The sequence below is a fragment of the Caretta caretta genome, chromosome 6 (genome assembly GCF_965140235.1).
Source record: "Caretta caretta isolate rCarCar2 chromosome 6, rCarCar1.hap1, whole genome shotgun sequence".
NCBI classification, from domain to species: domain Eukaryota; kingdom Metazoa; phylum Chordata; order Testudines; family Cheloniidae; genus Caretta; species Caretta caretta.
Window position 1 is genome coordinate 18,267,280 of NC_134211.1, and position 24,459 is coordinate 18,291,738.

General features: G+C 47.7%; 1 protein-coding gene across 1 annotated transcript in view; it reads left to right on the forward strand.

The window, feature by feature from the left end:
• The window catches only part of LOC125637986 (solute carrier family 9 member C1-like), a 295,718-nt gene that overhangs the window by 55,325 nt on the left and 215,934 nt on the right, over positions 1-24,459 (forward strand). Inside the window, exons 5-6 of the mRNA XM_048853105.1 lie at positions 210-326; positions 2,824-2,985. Of these exons, the coding sequence (XP_048709062.1) occupies positions 210-326; positions 2,824-2,985 (279 nt within the window). The remainder of the gene's footprint in view (positions 1-209; positions 327-2,823; positions 2,986-24,459) is intronic.

A 24,459-nucleotide genomic window follows, 5' to 3' on the forward strand; every position in this document is an offset into this window, starting at 1 on the left:
CAAATCAACTTAAACTAAATTGAAATAAATTTTGTTTAAGTTGAAAAAAGTGTGTCCACACAGCCTTTTGTGCAGCAGGTTTACTTAAAGTGGATTAAAATTACACCTTAGGTTGAATTGGTGCAATTTTCATGTAGCTAACCCCCTAATTTTCTTTAGTGTAGTAGAAGAGTTTCATATAATAGTTTGTTCTATTTTCTGTTTTTAAGGTCTTTCAAAAATCGTCATTAATCTAATTAAAGGAGAGTCTTTATTCAATGATGCTACCACTGCAATTGTGTTTGAACTTTACAGGGATCTTATATCTGACCAACATGCTGAATTTGGTAAGGCAATATTTTCCATAATATTTATTCTCTTTTGATCCTCAGTTATTCTGAGACCTGTGAGATCCTAGTTATGCAACAGAACTCTGATTTCTCTGGTAAACACACACAAAATTCTCTGACAAATTGACACTTTTGAGACAGGATAAAATATATTTAAAACATTCAGAAGTAAAGATGCATAACAGTACTGAATGATACTCATTTTTATAATGTTAAACAGTTCAGTAAAACTATCTGGGTTAAAATAAACCCCTTGTTTTTCATATTTCCTGTTGCCTCAGAAATTTCAAATTTGGACATTTTAGAATTGACACTGTATAAATTGATTTATAGCAGTTGGGGAGCCAGAGGGTTTGGCCACTGGGCTGAGCATGTGTGTTGCAAGAATCAGATTTTTGTCAGTGGATTGTGAGTGGGGCTTATTTGGAAGACACATTTACATGTCCAACTTTAAGCTCATTGGGAGTTTCAAAGATCCAGTTGGGCGCTCTCTGTTGGCCACCCTCCAGACTGCTGTGAGGAGATCCAAGCCTCTGGATCCTTGGGTGTTTTAAGCCTCCAAAGTTTGCATAGAGTCCAGGCATTGCTCTAATCTTGGGTCCCCTAGGCACATCCTCAAGGTGCAAATTCTGTCTAATTCTCCCTTCTGAGAACTGTAATCCGCTGTCGAGCTGCCTCCCTCCCCCCCGGCACATAGGATTAACCCTTCAGACTCCCTCATACTTAAATATATCCTCTTCCAGAACTCTACCTCAAGCTGTAAGCTTTCTGATTTATAGTTTAACTCTTTCTGGAGGCTCATAGTAATTGCAAAACATATAACACACATGGATAAACTTTCCACAGAGTCTAACACATTTGCTTATTTCCTTAATCATATAAAGCACAAGAGAGAACAAATTATTTAGAAAAGAATAAACATTCCAACTGCAATACACCCTTTCTAGCTCAACCTTCCCATGGAAGTCCTTAGGGGTGACCATATGTGTCCAGCAAAGCAGACAGGGTTCGCTGCTTCACCCAGGCTTCTTCACTCTGGGGTGCTTCTCCTTCATGAAGTTCTCTTCCCCCAGCTCCTATGACTATGCTCTTTTCTGCCATGTGCTTCCTCTTCCTGTGTTGCTTTCCCTTGTTTGTATGACCCACTTCCAACATCTGCTTCCTTTCTTGTGTCTTTTGGTAACTTTCTACTGCTCCAAACTTCCCCCCGCCCAGCCCCCCCCCATCCCTGCAGAGGGGTTGGATAAAATTGGTTTTCTTAAGCTTGAGGTCACGTGTTATTTGAGTGTTTGCGCCTGAATAGGGTTGTTCAAAGTACCTTCCTGTTATCCTCAGTCTGAGGAAGACATGCTTTTCAGGTTGGTAAGACATGGTAGAAACAGAGAGAGAGGCATTCATGTTACAGTGATTTTATTATAAAATTTCATTTTGTCAACCAGAATTCATAATTTGGACAGACAAAGCTCCCAAATCATCATAGGGGACCCACCAGCGCTTCTGAATCTTAGGAGGTTTATAAGAGCCTGGCCACCACAGGTCTTACCCTATTGTGGCTGTTTAGAGGAGGGGACCAAACGAATTGATTTTTCATCATTTTTGTTATGGAGAGTGTATTTATCTTTTAAAAACTCTGAAGGATCTTGTGTTTCCAATCACCTCCCTGTTGGAGGTCATCAGGAGGACCTCAAATGGACTGTTTGGTCCCATTGTCAGTTTTATGTAACTTTTTTTAATTGACAACATTGACTATGCTTCATAGCATGTTTTTGGAGCTCCAATTCTCCCCAATATTAATGGCACTCTTGTTTCTGAGCTTTGATGTTTTATGTATAGTTCACTGTAGTCACCATAGTCCTATACCTCATGACAGATTGTTTGGAGGGGTTTTTAGAGATGAAGTAGAACTGTGGTCAGTGTTGAGCTTGGCGTTAAATTTTAAAACTTTCAACTGTGGGTAGGCTCTTACCTTTGCAGCCCATCCCCAGCAGTGACTCTTTCTGGAGGGCTGTTGTTCTGGATGACCCCGGAGTTAAACTCTGCAAGATTAAAATTATTATCTGATGTTGCATGCAAAGATTTGATAGCCCAACCATGAAAGAGTAAACTCATTTTTTGATAGAGATGTCAGAACCCTCTTCTAGCTTGGCTAATCCACATATTTAAAAATACAATGGAAATTTGCTTACAAAAATTAATTAAGATTGCTGTTGTACTACAATACTTTCTTGTCCTCAAATATCTTTCCGGGTTTTCATAAGTCTGTGGGCTTTTTTTCTTGTCAAACTTATGTTCTTTTTGAAGATATGTGGAGAGAGCTTAGCTGAGCATTTCCTAGTTATCGAATGTTTGAATTTGGTGTGTTGAAGTCTTGCATTCCAGAAGATACAGGGACAAGAAGTCACTCTTGTGCAACAGAAATTTTAACTCCACTTTAATGCATTTTAAAAAAGTGAATTACTAATTTATAATTCAATCTTATTTTCTCCTTTTACAGCTAAAGAGATTGTTATTAAACTAGTATTAAAATTTTTTGGAAGTACCATATTTGGATTTTTGAGTTCAAGAATAGTTATATATTGGCTGTCTCATGTCTTCAATGATGGATTAACTGAAGTAATTCTAAGCTTCTCAATGACATACATGATTTTCTTCATTGGTAAGATAAGGCATAACTGTGCCCCTACTAATTCAACTAAACAAAACTGAACCTGATTTTCTGAGGGTTTTTTTTGTTATGTGTATTCAAATATACATTTATTTACTAACAAAAATGTTACATTACAGTGATGTTAACCTAGCCATGTGTGACACATTTAACAGCATAAACAGAAATACGGTAAATTACATATTTAACATGTAAACCTAGGAATAAATAATCAAAAACATAAATGTGATGTGACCAGGTTAATGTTGTATTGAGAACCTTAAATTCTGCATTGTTACTTTGCATTTGACTGCTTTTAACTTTAATATTACACTAAAGAAGCATCTTAAAATTGTATATAATTTCTTATATCTGTCTGCCTGTAAATCCAGGTGCCTTAGTTACGATGAGTTCAATTTTGCAGGGTAGAGAGGAATTAAAACTAATAACTGGAAAAATGTAAACCGTTAAACAATTTTAAGCACTGCAGGTCAGTAAATGAAAGTTTTACTGTTCTCATACTAACATTAACAAGGCTACGTTGTACATATTTTTTATTTTATTATATAAGTTTAACACGATTAGTTATATATTAAATTATATTCTTTTCAAAAGAAAAAAGATTACAAAATATTACATATGGTGTTTGCAAAATGGCCACATAAAGTTTTCAGTGCAAATAGATGGCCTCACATGGACAGTCAGTATATTACATAGCACTTTTTTTTGCTTATGTCACTTTTGGAGAGCTATAAGAAGACAATGAAACTGTAGAATTTAGATATGAGGCTCAATCTTTCTGTAGTCTTGCTGTGCTTCAAATCAGGTGGACAAGGTAGTGCATCCAGGCCTGGGTAGGAGTCTTTGTCCCATGTCAAACCTCTCAACTATGATGCACAGTGCTTTCAGAGGTAATTCACAGCTCCAGCCTCTGTCAAAGGGGTGCCATCATATTCAAAACATTTAAAAGGCCATACAACTTTATATAAATAGAACTTAGAGGCTTGGGGTTCATGAGAATTTGTCCATTTATTCTCAGAGGCTAAAAGCCCACAAAAATATTTTTTTCAGGTGAATCATAATATGTATCAGTGATATGTATAATGCTCTGGGTCACTGACACTATAGACACTTGTGTTTGTGCTGATACAGCTTTTTTCAAGGCTGTTTTAACTTCTGATCTTGAGAAATTTTCTTGCCCTGTTGTTGTTGAGTGAATAGTGCATAGATCCCCTTAAGTTAGAGGTTGATTTTACCCATTCAGAGAAGAGAGAGGTTTTCTTATCTATTAAGAGTCAATAAGATCATTATTCTGTTATACTGTGGTGCACTGTTAGTGTGCCTATTTGTTGTTTGTCCTATTTCTGAAATATTTTTTATTGAGGCCAATCACTTTTTCTTTATATGTAGTTTCAACTTCAAGTTTTTATTCTGTTGTATTATCGTTGGTTAAGTGCTTCACTTAAGCAAAACTTGGGTGTGATTTTCTTACTCTTTAACCATTTCTCACTCCAGCCAAGTGCCTTTCCCCTCTCAACTTATAAATATACTTTATTGTGAGTTAAATAGCATTCATGGGTGAGGCTGCTAGATCACCTGCATTGGTGGTCAGAACTTCTGCTCTTTCACTAGTCATTTCTGCTTGTTCAAGAGTGACTTAAGCAAAACTGTCTTCTGGTTAGAGACTGACATTGTCCATTACAGAAATACCATTTTCAGGTAAGAGAGAAATCTATTTAAATTTGAAAACTATGCACAGTACGTTTTTTACGTAGAAAGATATTCTTCTTCTTCGAATGATGTCCCTGTGGGTGCTCCATTTCAGGTGTCTGTGCACCCCTGTGCCGTTGATTGGAGAATTTCAGCAGCAGTGTCCATCTGGGTTGTGCATGTACCGTGGTTGTCTTGCAGCGCCGTTGGCACCTCATCTATTGTATGTGCGACTCGACACCATCAGTTCCTTCTCAATTGCCCTAGGCTGAGACGGAGTTCCATAGCGGTGTTCCAACATCTGTGACAAACCTAGAAAAAGTAGTTAGAAATAGTTTTAAGTTTCATAGTATAGTTAGTAGTAATTTAGTTAGTCTTAGTTACTTAATTTTTTTCTTCTTCTTGCCTCGAGCAGGAAACATTCAACCCCATTCAACAATGCCTGGTTCTCCAGGTTTTAAAAGATGTGGCACCTGCTGAGATGCTATACCTGTCTGATGGTCATTCCCTCTGTGTCCACTGCATTTGTGAGTCATAGGTCCCCCAGAAGTGCACTCAGTGCAGTACTTTGAAGGCCAGAGCTAGACAGGATCAAGACCTCCATCTGAAGCTCATTCTGATGGAGAAATCTTTCCGACCGGCCTCTGACCCAGGGCAAAAGACTCCCAGGTACATTACCTCAGTGACGCACAAGGCTTATTCCTCAAAAAGATCGAGGAAAAGAGCTATGACCTCAGCGCAGAGACTAAAAAGAAATGGTCTCCTGCTAGGTCGCTGTCCTCAGTGCCAACCACTTTGCAGGTAAGCACCTTTGAGGCACCAGGCACCTCTGGCATCATCCACACTGGAACTCCATTGGAAAGAGAAGGAGTCGAGGCGCACATCTAAACCTTCCTCCTACTATATGGCACCAACAACACCGGTGAAATACACAGCTCTGAAACTCTCACCAATGGCTGTGCCACCACCACTAGTGCTGACGACTTCCTTGGCACCAACAGAGGGCAAAGACAGCATCGTCCGCACCGAGCAAGTCAGGTCGCAAACCGTCGGCAGCGTCCATGGTACTGTCTAAAATACTGACATCGATAACAAAATCGAAGGCACCACATCAGTTTCTACACCAGAAAGACATCATGGTATCCTCAGTACCTCTCTCGCTGCTCTTCGGCACCGATGGCCCCCCAGAGCATACAGCACTGGAGCAATCAGCCTCACCCACTGACCTGCCATTCTCTAGCAATGAGGATGACAAACAGGAAGAGGTTGCTTTCTCTTCGTGCCTCTCTTCACCTATCGAAAACAGACCACCTTTGGGACCCATGAACTCAAAGGCCCAATGTGGGCAAGAGGACAGCCATGGATGTGCCCACCCGTGCCTTTTCTTATGCAATGGCCACCCTGAGACCCAGGGGCAGCATACAAGGCACATTACAACTGGCATCCAACCCCACTTAGAGCTGAGATTAGATTGCCACCACCATGCTGCATACAGGAGACCTCTGATGTCCATGACGAAATGGGGGATGAGAAGGAGGAGAGCACAGAGCAGGACATGATATCACCTGTGCATAACTCCTCATCACCAGATGAAACCATAATACTCCCACCACTGCCGATGATTTTAACCAGTTCCAAAAACTGTTTAAAAGGGTGGCGCAGAGTCAGGAGATCCCACTCGAGGAAGTGTCTGACACACGGCACAAACTCCTCCAGATTCTCCAGACCTCTTTAAACCTCTAAAATTGTGCTACCAATAAATGACGCCCTGATGGAGCCAGGAAAGACTGTTTGGCAAACACTAGCTACTGTCCCACCAACACGTAAGAGGGCGGACAGGAAGTATTACATGCCCGCCAAGGGTATAGACTTCCTTTTTTCTCACCCCTCCCGCAATTTCCTGGTAATGGAGGCCCCAAACCAACATGGCAAACAGCCACAGTATAGATCCACTCCGCAGATAAGGAGTAGAAGAGGCTCGACCTGTTTGGACAAAAGGTCTACTCTTCTGAGACCTTACAGTTCTGCGTGGCAAATTACAGCACGCTCCTGGCCAAATATGACTATGACAACTATGGCAAACTGAATTATTTTATTAATGACCTTCCAGAGGAGAGGTGGGAACAGTTCAAAGGTTTACTCCCCTAGGGACAACATGTCACCAGAACTACATTACAAATATTCCTTGATGTGGCAGACACTGCTGCAAGAACAGCCATAGCCATTGTAATGTGCAGGGCATCCTGCCTGCAATCATAAGTAAGGCTGCAAGTCTGTCACGGATTCCATGTCTTTCTGTGACCTCTGTGATTTCTGCAGCGGCCAGCAGCAGTTTGGGTGTGTGTGGGGGGCTCAGGGCTAGGGGCAGGGAGTTGGTAGGTGCCGGGGGGGGGAGGCACTTACCTTGGGGTGGAGGCCTGCTTGGCTCCCACTGGCATGGCCTTGAAGCTCCTAGGTGGAGGAGGAGCCAGGGGGCTCTGCATGCTGCCCATGCCCATAGGCCCTGCCCCCGCAGCTCTCATTGGCTGTGGTTCCTGGCCAGTGGGACGTGCACAACGGGGCTTGTGGCGGGAGCAGCTCGCAGAGCCCCCTGGCTCCTCCGCCACGTAGGAGCTGCGGGGACATGTGAAGCTTGGTAGGGAACCCCTGCCAGCCCCGCCAATCCTACCCCCCCCCAGCACCACCAGGGGTCCCTGGCCGTGCACCGTGGCCCACGCCCCCCAGCACCAGAGAGGGCCCCAGGCCACCTACCCCAGCACCCATGGTTCCCCTGGACCGCCCCTCCCAGAGCACCTGTGGACCCCCCCACCCAAGTTTTAGTTAGGGGTATATAGTAAAAGTCATAGAGAGGTCACAGGCCATAAATTTTTGTTTACTGCCCATGACCTGTCCATGACTTACTAAAAATACCTGTGACTAAGACGTAGCCTTAACCATCAGGCATTCTGAAGGGCCTCCAATTAAAGGTGGAAGATCTTCCCTTTGACAGGGAAAAACTTTTCTCTGCCAAAACCAACAAGGTCCTCCACTCTATGAAAGACTCTTAGGTAACCCTCTGTACTCTTGGGATATACACACCTGCAATGAAACGGAGACGATATCAACCATACCAACATGGCAGGGACACCTCACTCCCATATCAACAACGACAATACATCTTCAGAGGCAAAGACAGAAGCCCCAGAGACGTAGAGCATCTCAGACCCAGCCCTCTACGTCAACAATTTGCATTGGCTAAGCAACAAATTTGAAAATTTGGTTGAGGGTCTGAATGACCTCCCTCACCTGACCGCTCAAATATTGATGACCAGCCAGGTCTTTGGTCGCCAATTTACGCGATTTTTACCATGTCTGGGCATCAATTAGTATGATCTCTAGGGCCCATTTGTCCACAGTATCAGGCTACTCCATCCCTTTCACCTCAATACCAACCTCTCAACCCCCCTCCCCATCCCTCTTCAGGGAACCTTCTCACGAGCACCTTGTGCAACAAGAAGTAAACCATCTTCTACAATTAGGTGCTATGGAGCAAGTTCCTCCACAACACAGGGGGAAAGGTTTCTATGCCCATTACTTCTTAACACAGAAGAAAAGGGGATTCTAAATCTCAGAGAGATCAGCAAGTTTGTACAAGCCCAAAGATTCAAGATGGTTACACTGGCCACGATAGTACCTGTGCTAGCAAAGGGGGACTGGTTTTCAGCCATTGACCTATAGGATGCTTACTTCCACATCACAATACATCCTGCCCACAGAAGATTCCTTTGATTCACACTAGGAATGGATCACTGTCAATACAGAGTCCTACCATTTGGCCTTTCCTCAGCACTGTGAGTGTAGTAGTGGTGGCACACTTACACAAACAGGATAATAATATTTCTGTACCTCAACAACTGACTACTAAGAGGCCCCACTCAATCAGAGCAATCAACATTACTCAAAAGACTATTGAGCTCTTTCAGAGCCTAGGATTACAGATAAAGTTAATAGAAATCAACCCTAGTCCCTATATAACAATTGGACTTCATCAGAGCACACCTTGACTCCACAGAGGCCAGAGTATCACTACTTATGTACAGATTCTTGACATTGACAAATCTTATTTCAGTAGCTATGGAGAGTCCATGCATATTGGCACATACTGTGATGGGGTTGGACCAGATGGCTACAGGAGAGTGATAGAAGGCAGATATATTAGCCCCAGGTTAAGTAGGTCCCATTTCCCCAGGTAAGGTAACAGGGAAGGTTCCAGAACAATCAGGAACTTTCTGGAAAAAATTAAGGCAGACAGGCTGATTAGAAGACCTGCAGCCAATCAAGAAGTTGCTAGAGTCAATTAAGGCAGGCTAATCAGGGCACCTAGGTTTTAAAAAGGAGCTCACTTCAGTTTGTGGTGCGTGTGAAGAGCTGGGAGCAAGAGGCGCAAGAAACTGAGAGTGAGAAGGCGTACTGCTGGAAGACTGAGGAGTACAAGCATTATCAGACATCAGGAGGAAGGTCCTGTGGTGAGAATAAAGAAGGTGTTGGGAGGAGGCCCATGGGGAAGTAGCCCAGGGAGTTGCAGTTGTCACTCAGCTGTTACAGGAGCTACTGTAGACAGCTGCAATCCACAGGGCCCTGGGCTGGAACCCGGAGTAGAGGGTGGGCCCTGGTTCCCTCCATCCCCCCAACTCCCTACTTGATACCGGAGGAATTGAATTGGCTGTGGGTTCCACCAGAGGGGAAGGTCTCTGATCTATTCCCCGATCCACTAGGTGGATCAGCAGAGACTGCGGGGATTGTTCTTCCTTTCCCCATGCTGGCCAGTGATGAGGCTAACTGAGTGAATTGCAGATTTGAGCCACAAAAGTGGCCAAACTGAGGGCTGCCGTGAACCTCTGAGGCGAGAAAATCTGCCAATAAGCACAGGACCCACCACGGCAGAGGAGGAACTTTGTCACAATACCTACCTACAGATACTAGGACATATGGCAGCCACTACTTTTTTGGTAAAACATACACAACTGCACATGCGCTGCCTACAAAGCTGGCTGCATTCTATTTATATACCGAAGAAACATATCTTGAACAGCAGCCTGACAGTGCACACAAAGATCAAAGAGTCTCTGTGGTGGTGGATACATGCAGAGCATGTATGCACGGGGATCCCCTTCCACCAAGACCCGCCATCCATATTGATTACAACGGATGCCTCATTAATTAGCTGGGGTGCTCACCTGGAACACCATGCCATTTAGGGGAGATGATCTTTGGCGGAGACACAGTTACGCATCAACCTACTCAAACTATGTTTTGTTTGCAATGTGTGCCTCCACTTCCTCCTACTGATAAAGAACGAAACAGTAGGTGTGATGACTGATAACATCATCTGCATGTTCTATATAAATTGACAGGGAGGATCCCGATCCCAATTCCTATGCAGAGGCCATGAGGCTGTGGAACTGGTGCATATGCCACAACATAAACATCTCAGCCTCCTGCCTTCCCAGCTGTCAGAACATGACAGCGGATACACTGAGCAGACGGTTCTCCCACAATCATGAATAGGAACTAAACAACACAGTCCTACAGTCCATATTCCAACAATGGGGCTTCCCATCCATTGACCTGTTTCCTATAGCACAAAATTGAAAAAGCTCATACTTTTGCTCAAGAGCAGGCCTGGGACCCTGATCACTAGGGGATGCCTTCCTTCTCAAATGGGATGTAACACTCCTCTATGTGTTTTTACCGATACTCCTGCTGTCGAGGGCAATGTTCCCTCTAATTTTTGACAGGCCATGTGCACAAGAAATTTCTTCTGTGGAAATTTTTGAAGCAGAGTTCAAATTTGTGTGCCATGAAGCAAATGCGCCCAAGTGAGTAAAATGCTTATACATTTAAAATGTTTTAATTTGCAATATGTGTCAATTTATATGGGTTTTTAGACAGAGACATCAAACGTAAAAAAAAGAAAAACAAAAGTTTTTTTTTTTAATTTAAAATTTTCCTAAAATATACCAATGAATGATTATCAGCCAAGAATAAGATATGTAATTACAAATGCATTTTAATTTCCTTATTGGTCGAAATGTCAAAGACTGCTAAACTAACCTTACAGTTTTTCCCTGCGATCTTTTTCATTTGCCCATTCAATATAAACTCTGTCCAGATCCATCAGTCCTCCATCCAGCTGGTAACTCTTAATACACATCAGTATGTCCAAATGATCTACTTGTAAACGATTCCGTAGTTTGTTTTTTAGAGTGTTCATTAAGCTAAAGCCATGCTCACAGTCTGCACTTGATGCTAGGAATGTTCCTCCAATATCCATCAACTTTGCAAGATCCTGAAACTGTTCGTTCTGGTGCGCAAATGTCACCATATCCTGGAAACTTAAAACCAATTGTCTTTTGATTCTTTCGGCTACTGCAAACTTGAAGTCAACTTATTGGCTGACTATAACAATCTCTTCAGCAAGTCTTTGTATTTTGAACATAGGGATTTGACCTGATGAATTCCAAAATTGAAGTCACACTTAACTATTGCTGCACAATCAAGAGCGGACCACTCCTGGACTTCATCCTTTGGAAACCTGTTTGCAAAATGTGCACACAAGATGTTTATGAAAGTTATTATGGAACTGGTATCAATTTCATTATTTTCTTGAGAGCTCATATCTAAGAGAGCCTTAACTTTGTCACTCCATAAGACTGAATCTCCAAGGTACTGTCTTCTGATCTTGTTCAGTTTACCTAGGATAAGGTGAAATGCTTCAAGAGGTGTAAGGCCCCTTTTCTGGAGCAGCGAGGATAGTGAAGCCAGCTCCGACAAAACATGGTTCAAAACTTCTAATGTTATTTGATATTCCATGAAATTCAGCTTTTTGTGGCAGTATTTAGAAATTGGATCAGTATCTTTGTCTTGCTCAAAATATTCCAGAAGAGGATTATAGTAGCAAATAATTGCTCAAAGTGCAAAGTGCCTAGATAACCAGCGCTCTTCATTGAGTGGCTTGAAAGCCACTGCCTCGCATTCAGAAGCATCCACTATTTCCTGAAGTTTGCATTTTCTCCTGGATGACCGACAGAACACCGTGTAGACAGTTTTCATTAAGGTTTCGATGTCTCTTATCAGCTTGACCTCTTTCCATGCATCGGAAATCCCCTAGTCTTCCCGGTGTGCAATGCAATGTTGCTGGACTAAGTGTGGAATATCACGTTTCAGCTGAGCCGCCACACCATTGAGTTTGCCCAACATCATGGAGGCACCATCAGATGTGAACATCACCATTTTCATTAAATCAAGTTGGTGTTTTTTTATAAAACTCTTTGATTGCAGACACGATTGAAACAGCATCATGTTCTTGCAATCATAATAGTCCACCAAACAAAGTTTTATAGTCTGCAGAATTTATGGATCTATATTTAGAGTATCAAGTATCTGTTAATGGATATATGAGTGCTTTCATCAACAGCTAGAGTATGAAACATTGCCGATGCTATTTCATGCATGAGGTCATTTTGGACAATTCAGTTGATAATTTCAAGAAATTCAAAAGCATAATTTTTACTTCTCCAGCTCGCTGGTTTGTGCACATACTTTTCTATACGGTCATTAATATCCTGAACAGAAAGCATTGAGCTGTTCATTGTAATAGCCAACGACACATTGTCAGTAAGTACCTTGATTTCTTCTGGGTTTGAGCGCTTGCGTTCAAGATTAGTTTGCCTCCTCTGCTTTTCCGCTGGACTTTCAAGAATCATGCTAAGCAATCCGCTCCGTAAGGAAGGGTTTTTGTTTCTAAGTCGTGTGACACCATCTATATGAGACTTATTCGACAGATTTAAGAAATCTGATGCTTTAAGAAATCCAACTTCCATACATTGTTCCACATTCTTCATGTTGAAAATTCTCCCGGAGCTCTGGCATCTCGACAATATACACAAACCACTCGTTGTCCTCATTATATGTGAATATTTCACAAAGTTTAACAGGCATTACATTATGTAACTTCAGTGTAACCGTCTCTATAGTCTCATCCAGCCATCCAGATTTAAATGAAGTCGCTGTTCTTTTATGCTTTAGACCTCTAGACAGTGACATTTTGGGACTGATTTTTTACCTGATTGGTTTATTTAAAATTAATACTTTTATTATATGGCTACTATTTCAATGTGCTTAACAGCGTGACTCGACAAAAGGGCAAACGGGAGATCATTCAGATCAAGATACTGGAAGTATGTGCATAGCTCTGATCACGTCCGTGTATCTGCAGCAAAAAAACATGGGAAAATGGTAAAACATCACGAGTAAATGTATGAAGTCCAATGCCTTTGAAAGATTTCAGTCACGAAAACACTTACCTTTGTTCATTTCTGGGAAATCTTTGCAGTTCCTTAACAACTACAGGCAGGCATTTTGACTTATTCGCACGTACTTGGGTTTGTACACAGCCAAATGAACAGACTACAAGGAGATGTGTGGGTCCCCTCCTCCCGACCATCCCGACGTGATAAACGTTCCACGTTTGAAATGCTGGCGGGGAGGGATACGATTCATTGCCCTCCTTTCTTTCCCCCCCCCCTTGCCAGCTAGTAGAATCTGGCTGTGTTGGTAGATGGCGGGCGAACAATGTCAAAAGTCGCCCGTAAATAGGGTGACCAGATTGCAAGAGTGAAATATCAGGACACATTGGGTGAGAGTGGGGGCGGAAAAGAGAGCCTCACAGCTCCCCTGGCCTGCACCCCCTGAACCCACTATGCACAGAGCCCCCCAGCAACCCCACACATTTGACACAAATGTACAGTGCTGTGCACACCACCACCCCTGCCTAGTGCCCACCCGCCCACAGCCCCACCACAGTTGCCCAGCACCCCACACAGAACCCCCCACTTGCTAGTTTCCCAATACACACAGATTTCTCCTCCCTCCCAGTGCCCTTCCCCACAGCCCCACCACCACAACTAAACAATGCCCCACACAGACCCCCAGTGCCCTGACACACACAGATCTCCCCCACTGCCCAGCACCCCCTAACAGGCCCCCAACGCCTAGCACCCCAAAACACACAAACCTCACCCACTGCCCAGCGCCTTTCCCACCCTCACAGCCCAGCACCCCGGACACACCTCCCAGACACTCACTCCACCACACCCTGCCCCCTTCTCTGGCTGCACTCACCAGCCCTGCTGGGAGGTTTCTGGCTCCTAGGGTCAGAGTGGTGAGGGGGGGGTCTCCACTCTCCATGTGATGTCCCTGCCACAAGCGTGAGCTCCGTGGCTCCCACTGGCCAGGAAAAGCGCTAATGGGAGCTGCCGGAGCTGCGGAGTGGGGCTTGCAGGCGCCGGCATAATGCAGAGACCCTAAGAGCCAGCAGATCCCTCTGGCTCTTAGGGTTGGATCTGGTCCGAGGGGGGCACCTGCAAGCCCCGCCCCCGCAGCTCTGATTGGGCAGGAGGGAGCCGCCCGTACTGCAGGCTCCTGCCGGCGGGTGGGGGCACTTCTGGGAGCTGCCCCAGGAAGCGTCACCACGCCAGCCCTGGGACTTTGGTGGTGATGGTGAACGGGTGCGTGTGCGGATGGTGTTTCCCCATGTGTGTGGGGTTTAGAATCTGTGTGCGTGCGCACAGCTTAGAGGGAACAGTGGTCGAGGGTAATACACAAGATATACCTCAACAAGTCCAGGGTCATACCGATAGTCCACACATGTCCCAGACAAACTTGATACTCTTACCTGATGCAGATGGCAATTGGTGCACCAGGACATCTCCTACTCCAGAGGAACCTTCTATCACAGGACGAGGGTTGGATTCTCCACCCGACTCTAGAGAGACTTCATCTGAAGGTGTGGCTCCTATATGGTTCCATCATGATGAATTAGCCTGTTTGGAACAGGTTAAACACATGTTACTAAACAGCAGGAGGCCAACCGCACATAAGACCTACCTTCAAAAATGGAGGAGGTTCCACTTATTGTGTCAAAACAAGTGCATTAATGCAGTTTCTGCACTCCTCTCGTTAGTGCTGGAGCTAAAAAACTCAGGACTATCCACAAGCTTCATTAAAGTACACCTTGCCGCCATTAACACATTCCACCATAACATCGAGGGGGCATCACTATTTGCACATCCCATTACCAACTGCCTCCTTATAGGCATACAGAGGTATGCGATCCTATGCCAACATGGGACTTGAATTTGGTATTAAGATACCTCATTGGCCCTCCATTCAAATCACTATTTATGTGTTCCCTAGTACATCTATCAATGAAAGTAGCATTCTTGGTCACTATTACTTCTGCATAGCGAGTAAGCGAGATGGGGCCCTCATAGCCCATCCTCTGTATACCATATATTTTAAGGATAAGGTCACCCTGAGACCTCACCCAAAATTTGTACCCAAAATAGCGTAGTCTTTTCACCTAAACCAACTGATTCATCTCCGTACATTCTGCCCCAAGTCCTGTGGGAGCACGCAAGACACTATTGTACATACTCTAGACATCAGACAAGCACTAGCATTCTACTTGGACAGAGCTAAGCCTTTCTGGAAATCTCCAAAGTTCTTCATCTCCACAATGGAATGCTGAAAAGGTTCCCCTATATCCACACACACACTGTCCAAATGGATCTCTAGCTGCATCCACCTTAGTTACCAACAGAAGAAAATACAGTCCCCATCAGGGATCAGAACTCATTCTACAAGATCACTAGCGACTTCAGTTGCCTTTCTGAATAATGTTCCACTCAGGGACATATGTAGACCTGCTACCTGGGCCTCTAAACACATTCACAAAACATTACACAGTCACTGAGGCTCAGGATCGGATACACTGTTAGGTTTCACAGTGCTGTCCTTGATCACTCAAGCAACTCTGAAGCCCCTTCCATCCACAGTGGGGCACTGCTCTACAGTTACCTGAAGTGGAGCACTCATATGGATATCACTAGAAGAAGAGAAGATTACTCACCTTGTGCAGTAACTGAGGTTTTTGAAGATGTGTCCCCCTGTGGGTACTCCACTACTCACCATCCTCCCCTGTACGTCGGAGTTTGCAATAGGGACTCTACGGTAGAGCAGGAACTGAGGGGGTTGGGTCACATCCATGACAGATGGGGCACCAACGGTGCCGTGAGACAACCACTGCGCATGTGCAACCCAGATGGACATTGCTGCTGAAATTCTCTGATCAATGGCACAGGAGCGCACCGATACATGAAGTGGAGCACCCATAGTGGGACACATCTCGAAGAACCTCAGTTACTGCACAACGTGAGTAATCCTCTCTTCACTCACATGTGTGTTCGAGTATTTATGCACTGCCATATTTTTCCACGGACTGGTACAGTCTGACTGATACTCTGCCAGGGTAGTGTTAGGGCCCCATAACTGCCTGTGCTTCCTCCCCCTGCCACAGGTATTGCTTCACCAGCCTGCCTATGAGCCCTTCCAGGGACAGGGTTAGAGCACCATAATTATTGTATTACGGGAGTTGTGAGAAGGCTATTTTTTTCTTTGAGTGATTGCTCATGTGTATTCCACAATAGGTGTGTGTGCTCACCACGTGCACCGGTGCCCGAAGTTTTTTCCCTAGCAGTACTAGTAGGGGAGATCCCCTAGTGACCCCTGGAGTGGTGCCTCCATGGCGCGGTATAAGGGGTGCTGCGCGCTCCCCCCACCCTCAGTTCCTTCTTGCCGCCGGTGAGGGTGCTTCGGAACTGATCTGCTCCAGCTTGTCTGCAGCTTTCCCCTAGAACTCTTGTTCGTTCATCATAGCAGTACCTGTAGTTGAAGTAGTTAGATTAGTTTACTTTAGTTTAGTGTGCCCAGATCGGGGTGTGCCCTGTACCCCGGGCTTTAAGTCATGCAACACTTGTAGGCAGCCGATGCCAGTGTGTGATCCGCACTCGGACTGTTTACGCTGTCTGGGGGAAGCCCATCTCAGTGATCGCTGCAAGATTTGCAGGTCTTTCAAGCCTCGGACCAAGAGAGAAAGGGACATTTGGCTCTGGGCTATCCTGATGGAGTCAGTGTTGACCCCAACTCCAGTGCGCTGCTCAGAGTTGGCACCAGGTACTGTGGTGTTGGTGCATGGTGACCCCTCGGTGCCATCTACCAGTCGGCACCACTCCCCGTTCTCAGAGCACACCAAGAAGGCTAAGAAGAGGCCTTCTCCGCCGCGGCACCGAAGGAAGGCTGGAGGAGAGGCTAGATCCATGTTGGGCAGTCCTCAGTCCCCATCAGCCTCCAGGCCTCTGACTCAGGTCGAGCTGAGTAGCCTGGCCCATTTGGAGCAGGCTTCCCCGGATGTCTGGATGCCCTCCATGCCAGAGACCAGGCAAACGGCCCAGGATGTTATGTCTCTGCAGGTGCCAGGGGCACTGCTAATGTTGGCTCTCCGGTCCAGAGGCAAGCCACAGTTGGGAACTGTGCAGTCGCCCCCTGCTTGGTACCGTTCGCGGTCAAGGGAATGTTCCTGAGGCTGTTCACCACTCAGCGTCCACCCAGTGCATAGTCGACGCCGGTCACCATCGACCCCTACCAGGTTGTCTGGCTGGGTTCTAACTAACAGGGGCTCTAGGCACCGCTCCGCCTTGAGGAGCAGGCCCCATCGAGACTGAGGCAGATGGCACCGAAGATCCTCATCTCCGAGGGACTACCATAGCCAGTCACAACATGAACATTGACGCCATTCCCGTTCGTTGTCTCGCTCCAGGACCCCACTGCAGCACCGCTCCCACAGTCCCAGGTGTCGATCGCTGGCACCTCACTGTCATGGATCTGCCCGCTGGAGCCGATCGCGGAGCAGCTTCTACTAGTGGCACCATATCTCCACGTTGGGACAATGGTCTCATGGTTGGCACCATTCCCGATGCCACCGCTCCTCCTGGTCCAGGGACAGCGACAGGTCGTACGCTAGCCCAGCCTTCCTTCGTAGCCGTTGATTGATGGGACAGACCAGTCAGCCTGAACAGCCTGCTCTGCCAGTGCCACAGCAGGTGCAGTTGCACCGGGCTCCTTGGCCAGCACTGTGGTACCAATGGGCCCTGTGGCCCCTGATGCAGCTCCCGGTCGGGGCTCGCTTGGTGACCAGAGCCTCGGAACGGCCATCGGCCTCTCTTTCCCAGCCTCCTAGGAAGGAGTCGGTGGGGCGTGCATCCTTGGTTCTGTGCCCGGAGGGCGACCAAGTGGTAGGACCCCCGGAACCAGTGGGTACGCAGAGCACTGCGCTGGCCTCCTCACCCTCCCCTGATGAGGTGATTATGGTCCCTCCTCCCTCTGTCTCTCAGGAGGACGCTAAAGGAACTATCAAAAAGGGTGGCATCAAGCCTCAACCTTTGGGTCGAGGAGGTGGAGGAACCCTTGGACTCCCTCTTCAATGTCCTATCGGCCTCAGCACCAGGCAGGGTGACTCTCCCACTCCACGAAGGGGTGGCAAAAATTTCAAACGCCTTGTGGCAAACCCTGGCTTCCTTGCCCCCCATCTCTAAGAGGGCTGAACGGAAGTACTTTGTGCCCACCAAGGGGCATGAATACCTGTACATTCACCCTGCCCCAACTCTCAGGTGGTTGAGTTGGTCAGCCACAGGGAGTGGCAGGGCCAACCAGCCGCTACCCCGAAAAATAAAGGCTCAAGAAGTCTGGACTTATTTGGGAGAAAAGTTTATTCGTCCTCGAGTTTCCAGTTATGGGTGGTGAAGCATCTGGCCCTCCTGGGTCAGTATGAGTTCAATTTATGGGGCTCTCTACCCAAATTCGAGGACTCCCTCCAGGAGTATGTCAGGAAGGAGTTCAAAGCTCTGGTGGAGGAGGGTACAGCAGCTGCCAGGGCAACCCTGCAGGCAGCGGCGGCTGCGGCGGATACAGCTGCATGGTCTATGGCCTCCGTGGTGTCCATGAGGAGGGTGTTGTGGCTCCTGCTGTCTGGGCTGTCCAGTGAGGCGCAGAACTCCTGCAGGACCTCCCATTTGATGGCAAGTCCCTGTTTGCAGAACAGACGGACGTGAAGCTGCACGGTCTGAAAGATTCCCGCACTACGCTTAAGACACTTGGCCTCTATGTTCCGGCTCCGGCCACAGCAGGATCCCACCCAGGCCACCCACTCTACATATGAGCCCCCTTATAAAAAGTCGTGGGACTATAAGAAATGCCCGCAGAGGCAGTCCCGGTCTGCCCCCCAGCCTGGGCCCTACAAGAGTAAATAGGCGGAAAAACATGAGTTTTGATGTGACGCCCTGGTGCTACCTTCCAGTTCGCACTAGGGATCCACCTGCAATATAGCTTCCCTTCTCCAACCAGTTGTGTGCTTTTCTCCCATAGTGGTCGTGGCTGACCTCAGGGTCAGTGGGTCCTCAACACCATCTCCTGGGGCTACGCCCTCCAATTTACCTCTACCCCGCCCAACCACCCTCCGCCCCATTCGTCCTGGGGAACCCCTCTCACGAGGCCCTGCTCGAGCAGGAGGTGTGGCGGCTCCTTGGCTTAGGAGGGGTGGAAGTGGTGCCAGCGGAGTTCAAACGCAAGGGATACTACTCCTGCTATTTCCTAATCCTGAGGGCCAAAGTGGGGCTCAGGCCCATCCAGTACATGGTAAAGCTCAAGTTCCATATAATCTCTCTGGCCTCTATCATCCCCTACCTGGATCCCGGGGACTGGTACACCGCCCTCAATCTGCAGGATGCGTACTTCCACATTCCCATATTCGAGGGGCACAGGTGCTTCCTCTGTTTCACAGTTGGGCAGGAGCACTACCAATTTACGGTCCTTCCGTTTAGCCTGTCCACTGCTCCCAGGGTATTCACAAAGTGCATGTCTGTGGTGGCAGTCTACCTCAGACGTTATTGAGGTCCAGATCTTCCCCGATCTGGACGACTGGCTAGTCAAAGGCGGCTCCCGATCGCAGGTGTGGGATCATATGGCTCTCCTCCCTATGTGCGCTACCCTGGGCCTGTTGGTGAACGACACCAAGTCCACGGTAGTCCCAGTGCAGTGCATAGAGTTTATTGGGGCAGTCCTGGACGCGACGTCAGCCAAGGCCTCCCTCCCACTGGACAGATTCGAGACCCTGAAAGGACTCATTGATACAGTCATAACGTTTCCTGTGACGACAGCCAGAGTGTGCCTCCAGCTCCTGGGTCACATGTCAGCGTGCACATATGTAGTTCGCCATGGCAGACTCAGGATGAGGCCCCCGAGGTTGGCCTCGGTGTTCTCCCAGGCCAGAGACAGGATGGACAAGGTCCTCACTGTGCCTGAGCCAGTGATCGCCTCCCTACAATGGTGGTCCTCTCTGGGGAACATGCTCCACGGGTCCCGTTCAGGGGCAGGCCCCTGTCGGTGGAGCTGGTGTACGACGATTCGGACCTGGGATGGGGAGCCCATGTGGGGGACGTTCAGACCCAAGGACTGTGGTCTCTGCAGGACCTTGCCCTGCATATAAATGTCAAGGAACTCAGGGTGGTCCAGCTGGTGTGTGTGGCCTTTCGCTTGCACCTGGAGGGCAGAGTGGTCAGGGTTCTCACGGACAACACAGCCTCGATGTTTTACAACAACAGGCAAGGCGGGACCCGCTCCTCTGCCAGGAAGCTCTCAGGCTGTGGGACTTCTGTATAGCCCACGACATTTGCCTACAGGCCTACCACCTACCAGCCGCCTGGAATTCGCGGGCAGATCTCCTGAGCATAGACTTCTTCTCTCAGCATGAGTGGTCTCTACAACCAGAGGTGGTGCACAAACTTTTCCAAGAGTGGAGAACTCCCCAGGTGGACCTGTTCGCGGCTTGGCAGAATTGCCGGTGTTCCCGGTTCTGCTCCGAGGGGTGGGGGCTGGGAATGGGCGCTATCTCCTACGCCTTCCTCCTATCCTGGTCAGGTCAGCTTCTCTATGCCTTCCACCTGATCCCGCTGATCAACAAGGTCCTGGAAAAGATAAAGACAGACAGGGCCCGGGTCCTCCTGATTGCCCCGGTGTGGCCCAGGCAACATTGGTATGGGAACCTCATGAGCCTGGCGGTCGCCCCACCGTGGCCGTTACCATCACGCCTGGACCTTCTCTCCCAGGACAAGGGCTGCCTCCTCCACCCCAACCTAGTGGCACACCACCTCACGGCATGGCTGCTCAGTGGTTAGGCTGGGAGGAGAGGACCTGCTCGGAAGGGGTTCAGAGCGTCCTCTTGGAAAGCAGGCAACCCTCCACGCGTCGAGCCTACTTGGCAAAGTGGTCTCAGTTTTCCCGGTGGGCAGCTGAGTGGGGCATTTCACCCGTGGCTGCCCTAATCCAGCTCATTTTAGACTACTTCCTTCATCTCAGAGCCCAAGGCCTAGCGCCCTCGTCCATCAAGGTGCACTTGGCTCCATATTGGCCTTCCACCCGCCGGTGCTGGGGCACATGGTATTTTCCCATGCTTTGACTGGCCGATTCCTTAAGGGTTTGGATCGTCTCTTCCCGTACGTTAGGCCCCCAATCCCGCAGTGGGACCTGAACTTGGTGCTGGCCCGGTTGACGGGTCCCCCTTTTGAGCCACTAGCTACATTCTCCTGGTCGCACCTCTCATGGACGGTAGCTTTCCTGGTGGCGATCACGTCAGCTAGATGGGTCTCGGAACTCAGGGCCCTGACCTCCGAGCCCCCGTACACGGTGTTCCATAAGGATATGGTCCAGATTCAACCACATCCTTCATTCCTCCCTAAGGTGATCTCTGCCTACCACAGGGGTCAGGACATTTTCCTGCCGGTCTTCTGCTCCAAGCCCCATGCGTCCAGTGAGGAGCACCACCTCCACATGCTGGATGTGAGACAGGCTCTGGCCTTTTACCTGGAGCAGACTAAACCATTCAGGAAGTCTTTGCAGCTCTTCATCGCCTCGGCTGAATGCATGAGGGGTTAGCTGATTTCCACTCAGCGGCTCTCCAAATGGATCACCTCATGCATCCGTACCTATTATGACCTGGCAGGTATCCCTCCACCGTCAATTGTGAGGGCACACTCAACTAGGGGACAAGCCTCATCGGCTGCCTTTTTAGCCCATGTCCCCATTCAGGACATTTGCAGGGCTGCCACATGGTCTTCAGTTCACACATTCACCTTGCATTATGCGATAGTCTCCCAGAGCAGGGAAGACGCAGGGTTCGGCAGGGCTGTGCTCCATCCTGAGAGTTTGTGAACTCCTACCCACCTCCAACTGATTTAGCTTGGAATCACCTATTGTGGAATACACATGAGCAATCACTTGAAGAAGAAAAGACAGTTACCTTTTCCATAACTGGTGTTCTTCAAGATGTGTTGCTCGTGTCTATTCCACATCCCACCCTCCTTCCCCTCTGTCGGAGTTGTCTGGCAAGAAGGAACTGATGGTGGGGGAAGTGCGCAGCGCCCCTTATACCATGTCATAGAGGCGCCACTCCAGGGGTTGCTGGGGCGCTCCCCTACGGGCACTGCTAGGGGAAAAACTTCTGACACCGGTGCACGTGGCGAGCACACACACCTATTGTGGAATAGACGTGAGCAACACATCTCAAAGAACACTCAGTTATGGAAAAGGTAACTGTCTTTTCTTCTTTGAGGAGTATCCTTGTGCATGCTCCACTTTTGGTGAATCTGCATCCCAGTGCCTGTGATCAGAATTTGAGTAGCAGTGCCTGGTTGGGTTGCACACCTGCAGTCCCTGTATTGGGCCACCTCTGGGGGTTACATAGCACTGTGTCTCCCCGCCCCCAGTTCTTTCTCTACTACCCTTAGCTTAAATGGAACAATTAGCAAAGCCTCTGAGTTTATCTTTAATCGACGTCAGATTTGGAGTAGTAGTTTTAGAACATAGTTTAGTTAGTTAATATTTAACTACCCTTTCTCTTCCCTGTTGATTTTTTTCTACTAAAAAAAAATCTTTTTTCTTCTCTTAGAAGTTTAAGTATCATTTATTATTATATCCATTAGTATAGAACAGTTAACCTCCCTCATGTGAGAGACCCTATTCTAAGGGGCATGCCCAACTCTCTGTGTTGCCTCACTTGCTGGTCGTCAATCCCAGTTTCTGATGGACATTCGCAATGTGTCCGCTGCTTTCGCAAGACACAAATCCCATAAAAGTGATCCCACTGCCATAATCTAAAGACCAGCACCAGAAAAGCAAGGGATCTCCAGTTAAAACTCCTCATGAGGGAGTGCCCAGCATCTGATTCAGGATTACAGACCCTCCTGGGCACTGACTTCTAGCAGTGGCATCTGACAGAAATTCCGCAACACCCTCTCAGAGGAAGGAGCACTACTTCAAAAAGGTGACAAAAAACAGGTTCTGACCTCCCCTTCTCGGGAACCTACCAAAAAGAGACTCTTCCTGACCCATCAGACCTACCACCTCTGAGGCAACGGGACCATCCAGCATCACGGGTACCATGCAAGCCAAACAACCTAAGTGGGCAGGCTCAGACAAAGGCACAAAAGAGGAATTTACCATCCCTATCTCATTACTGCCAGAGCCGCTCAAACATGCATCACCGAGCAGCTCAGCAGCACTACAGTCTTTGGCACTACCTTCTGCCTCCATACCACATAGCACATGATCCTTGGCACTAACAACTGTAATAATGGCATTGGGACTGCCAGCAACACCTTCCTTGGTACTGATACTCTCGGTACTGCAATTTCTCTGGCATAATGATCTTCTAGTCTCTTTGGCACCAGAATCTCCCCTCCTTGGTACTGATGTTACTTCAGCGTGCTTGGTACCATGCCAATTCACACCACTACCCAGATTAGCTTCTCCTTTCTCAAGCGATGAGGATGATGATGAAGGGGAAATCTACTCTTCACATCACTCCTTGCCTATCCAGACAGCTACCAGGTCAGGTCCACTAGAACAACCTGAACACCACCCCAGACCAGCAACTCACAGGTGGTACAGACACCTATGGTTACCACCACTAATGCCATTCCCACCAGCCCTACTGGGATCCATGGGCAGCATACCGTCACCACTCCCCTAAGCCTCCCAGTACACATAGGGAGAGGTCAAGGCAGTCTCCATCACTCTCTCAGTACTTGGATCCTCTGAGCCCTCGGAAGAGGCACTTGAAGGGCTGGAGGAAACTTCGGATCAGGAAGTCAACCCAGCTGCCAATTTTCCATCCTGTTCTCTGGATGAAGCTATCATGTCCTCATCACCAGGGCCGGATTAATCCAGGGGCCTTAGGGGCTGCAGCCCAGGGTCCTGGACTAAGGGGGGCCAGGAGCAGCAGGGCTCAGGAAGGCTGTCTGCATGTTGTGGCCCCACGCCACTCCCGGAAGCGGCCAACTGCTGGCATGTCTCTGCAGCCCCTGGCAGAGTGAGGGGGAGGCAGCTACGTGTGCTGCCCCAGCACTGTGCCCTTGTGGGGTCGGCACTTGCAGGCACAGGCAGCGCACTGAGACTCACTGTCCCCCTACCTCCGGGGACGTGCAGAGATGTGCCAGCAGCTCCTTCTGCACTCCAACCCCCTGCCCCATGTCAGAATCCCCTCCTGCACCAAACTCCCTCACAGAGCCCACACTCCTCAGTCTCTCCTGCACCTGAACATTCTGCCCCAGCTTGGAGCCCCCTCCTGCACCCAAACTCCCTCCCAGAAAGAAACTAATATAACAGCTGTTCTAAGGTAAGAAGTAGGCTATTTTGAATTAACTATATTCTACATGTTTTAAGACTGAAATGTAACCACAGAATGGCTTTATGTTAATTAAAAGGCAAGTTTAGTGTAGCTTTAATAGCCTTGATGCCATAATTGTGATAATTTTGTTTCAAATTAGGAAAAAGACTTGTATACAG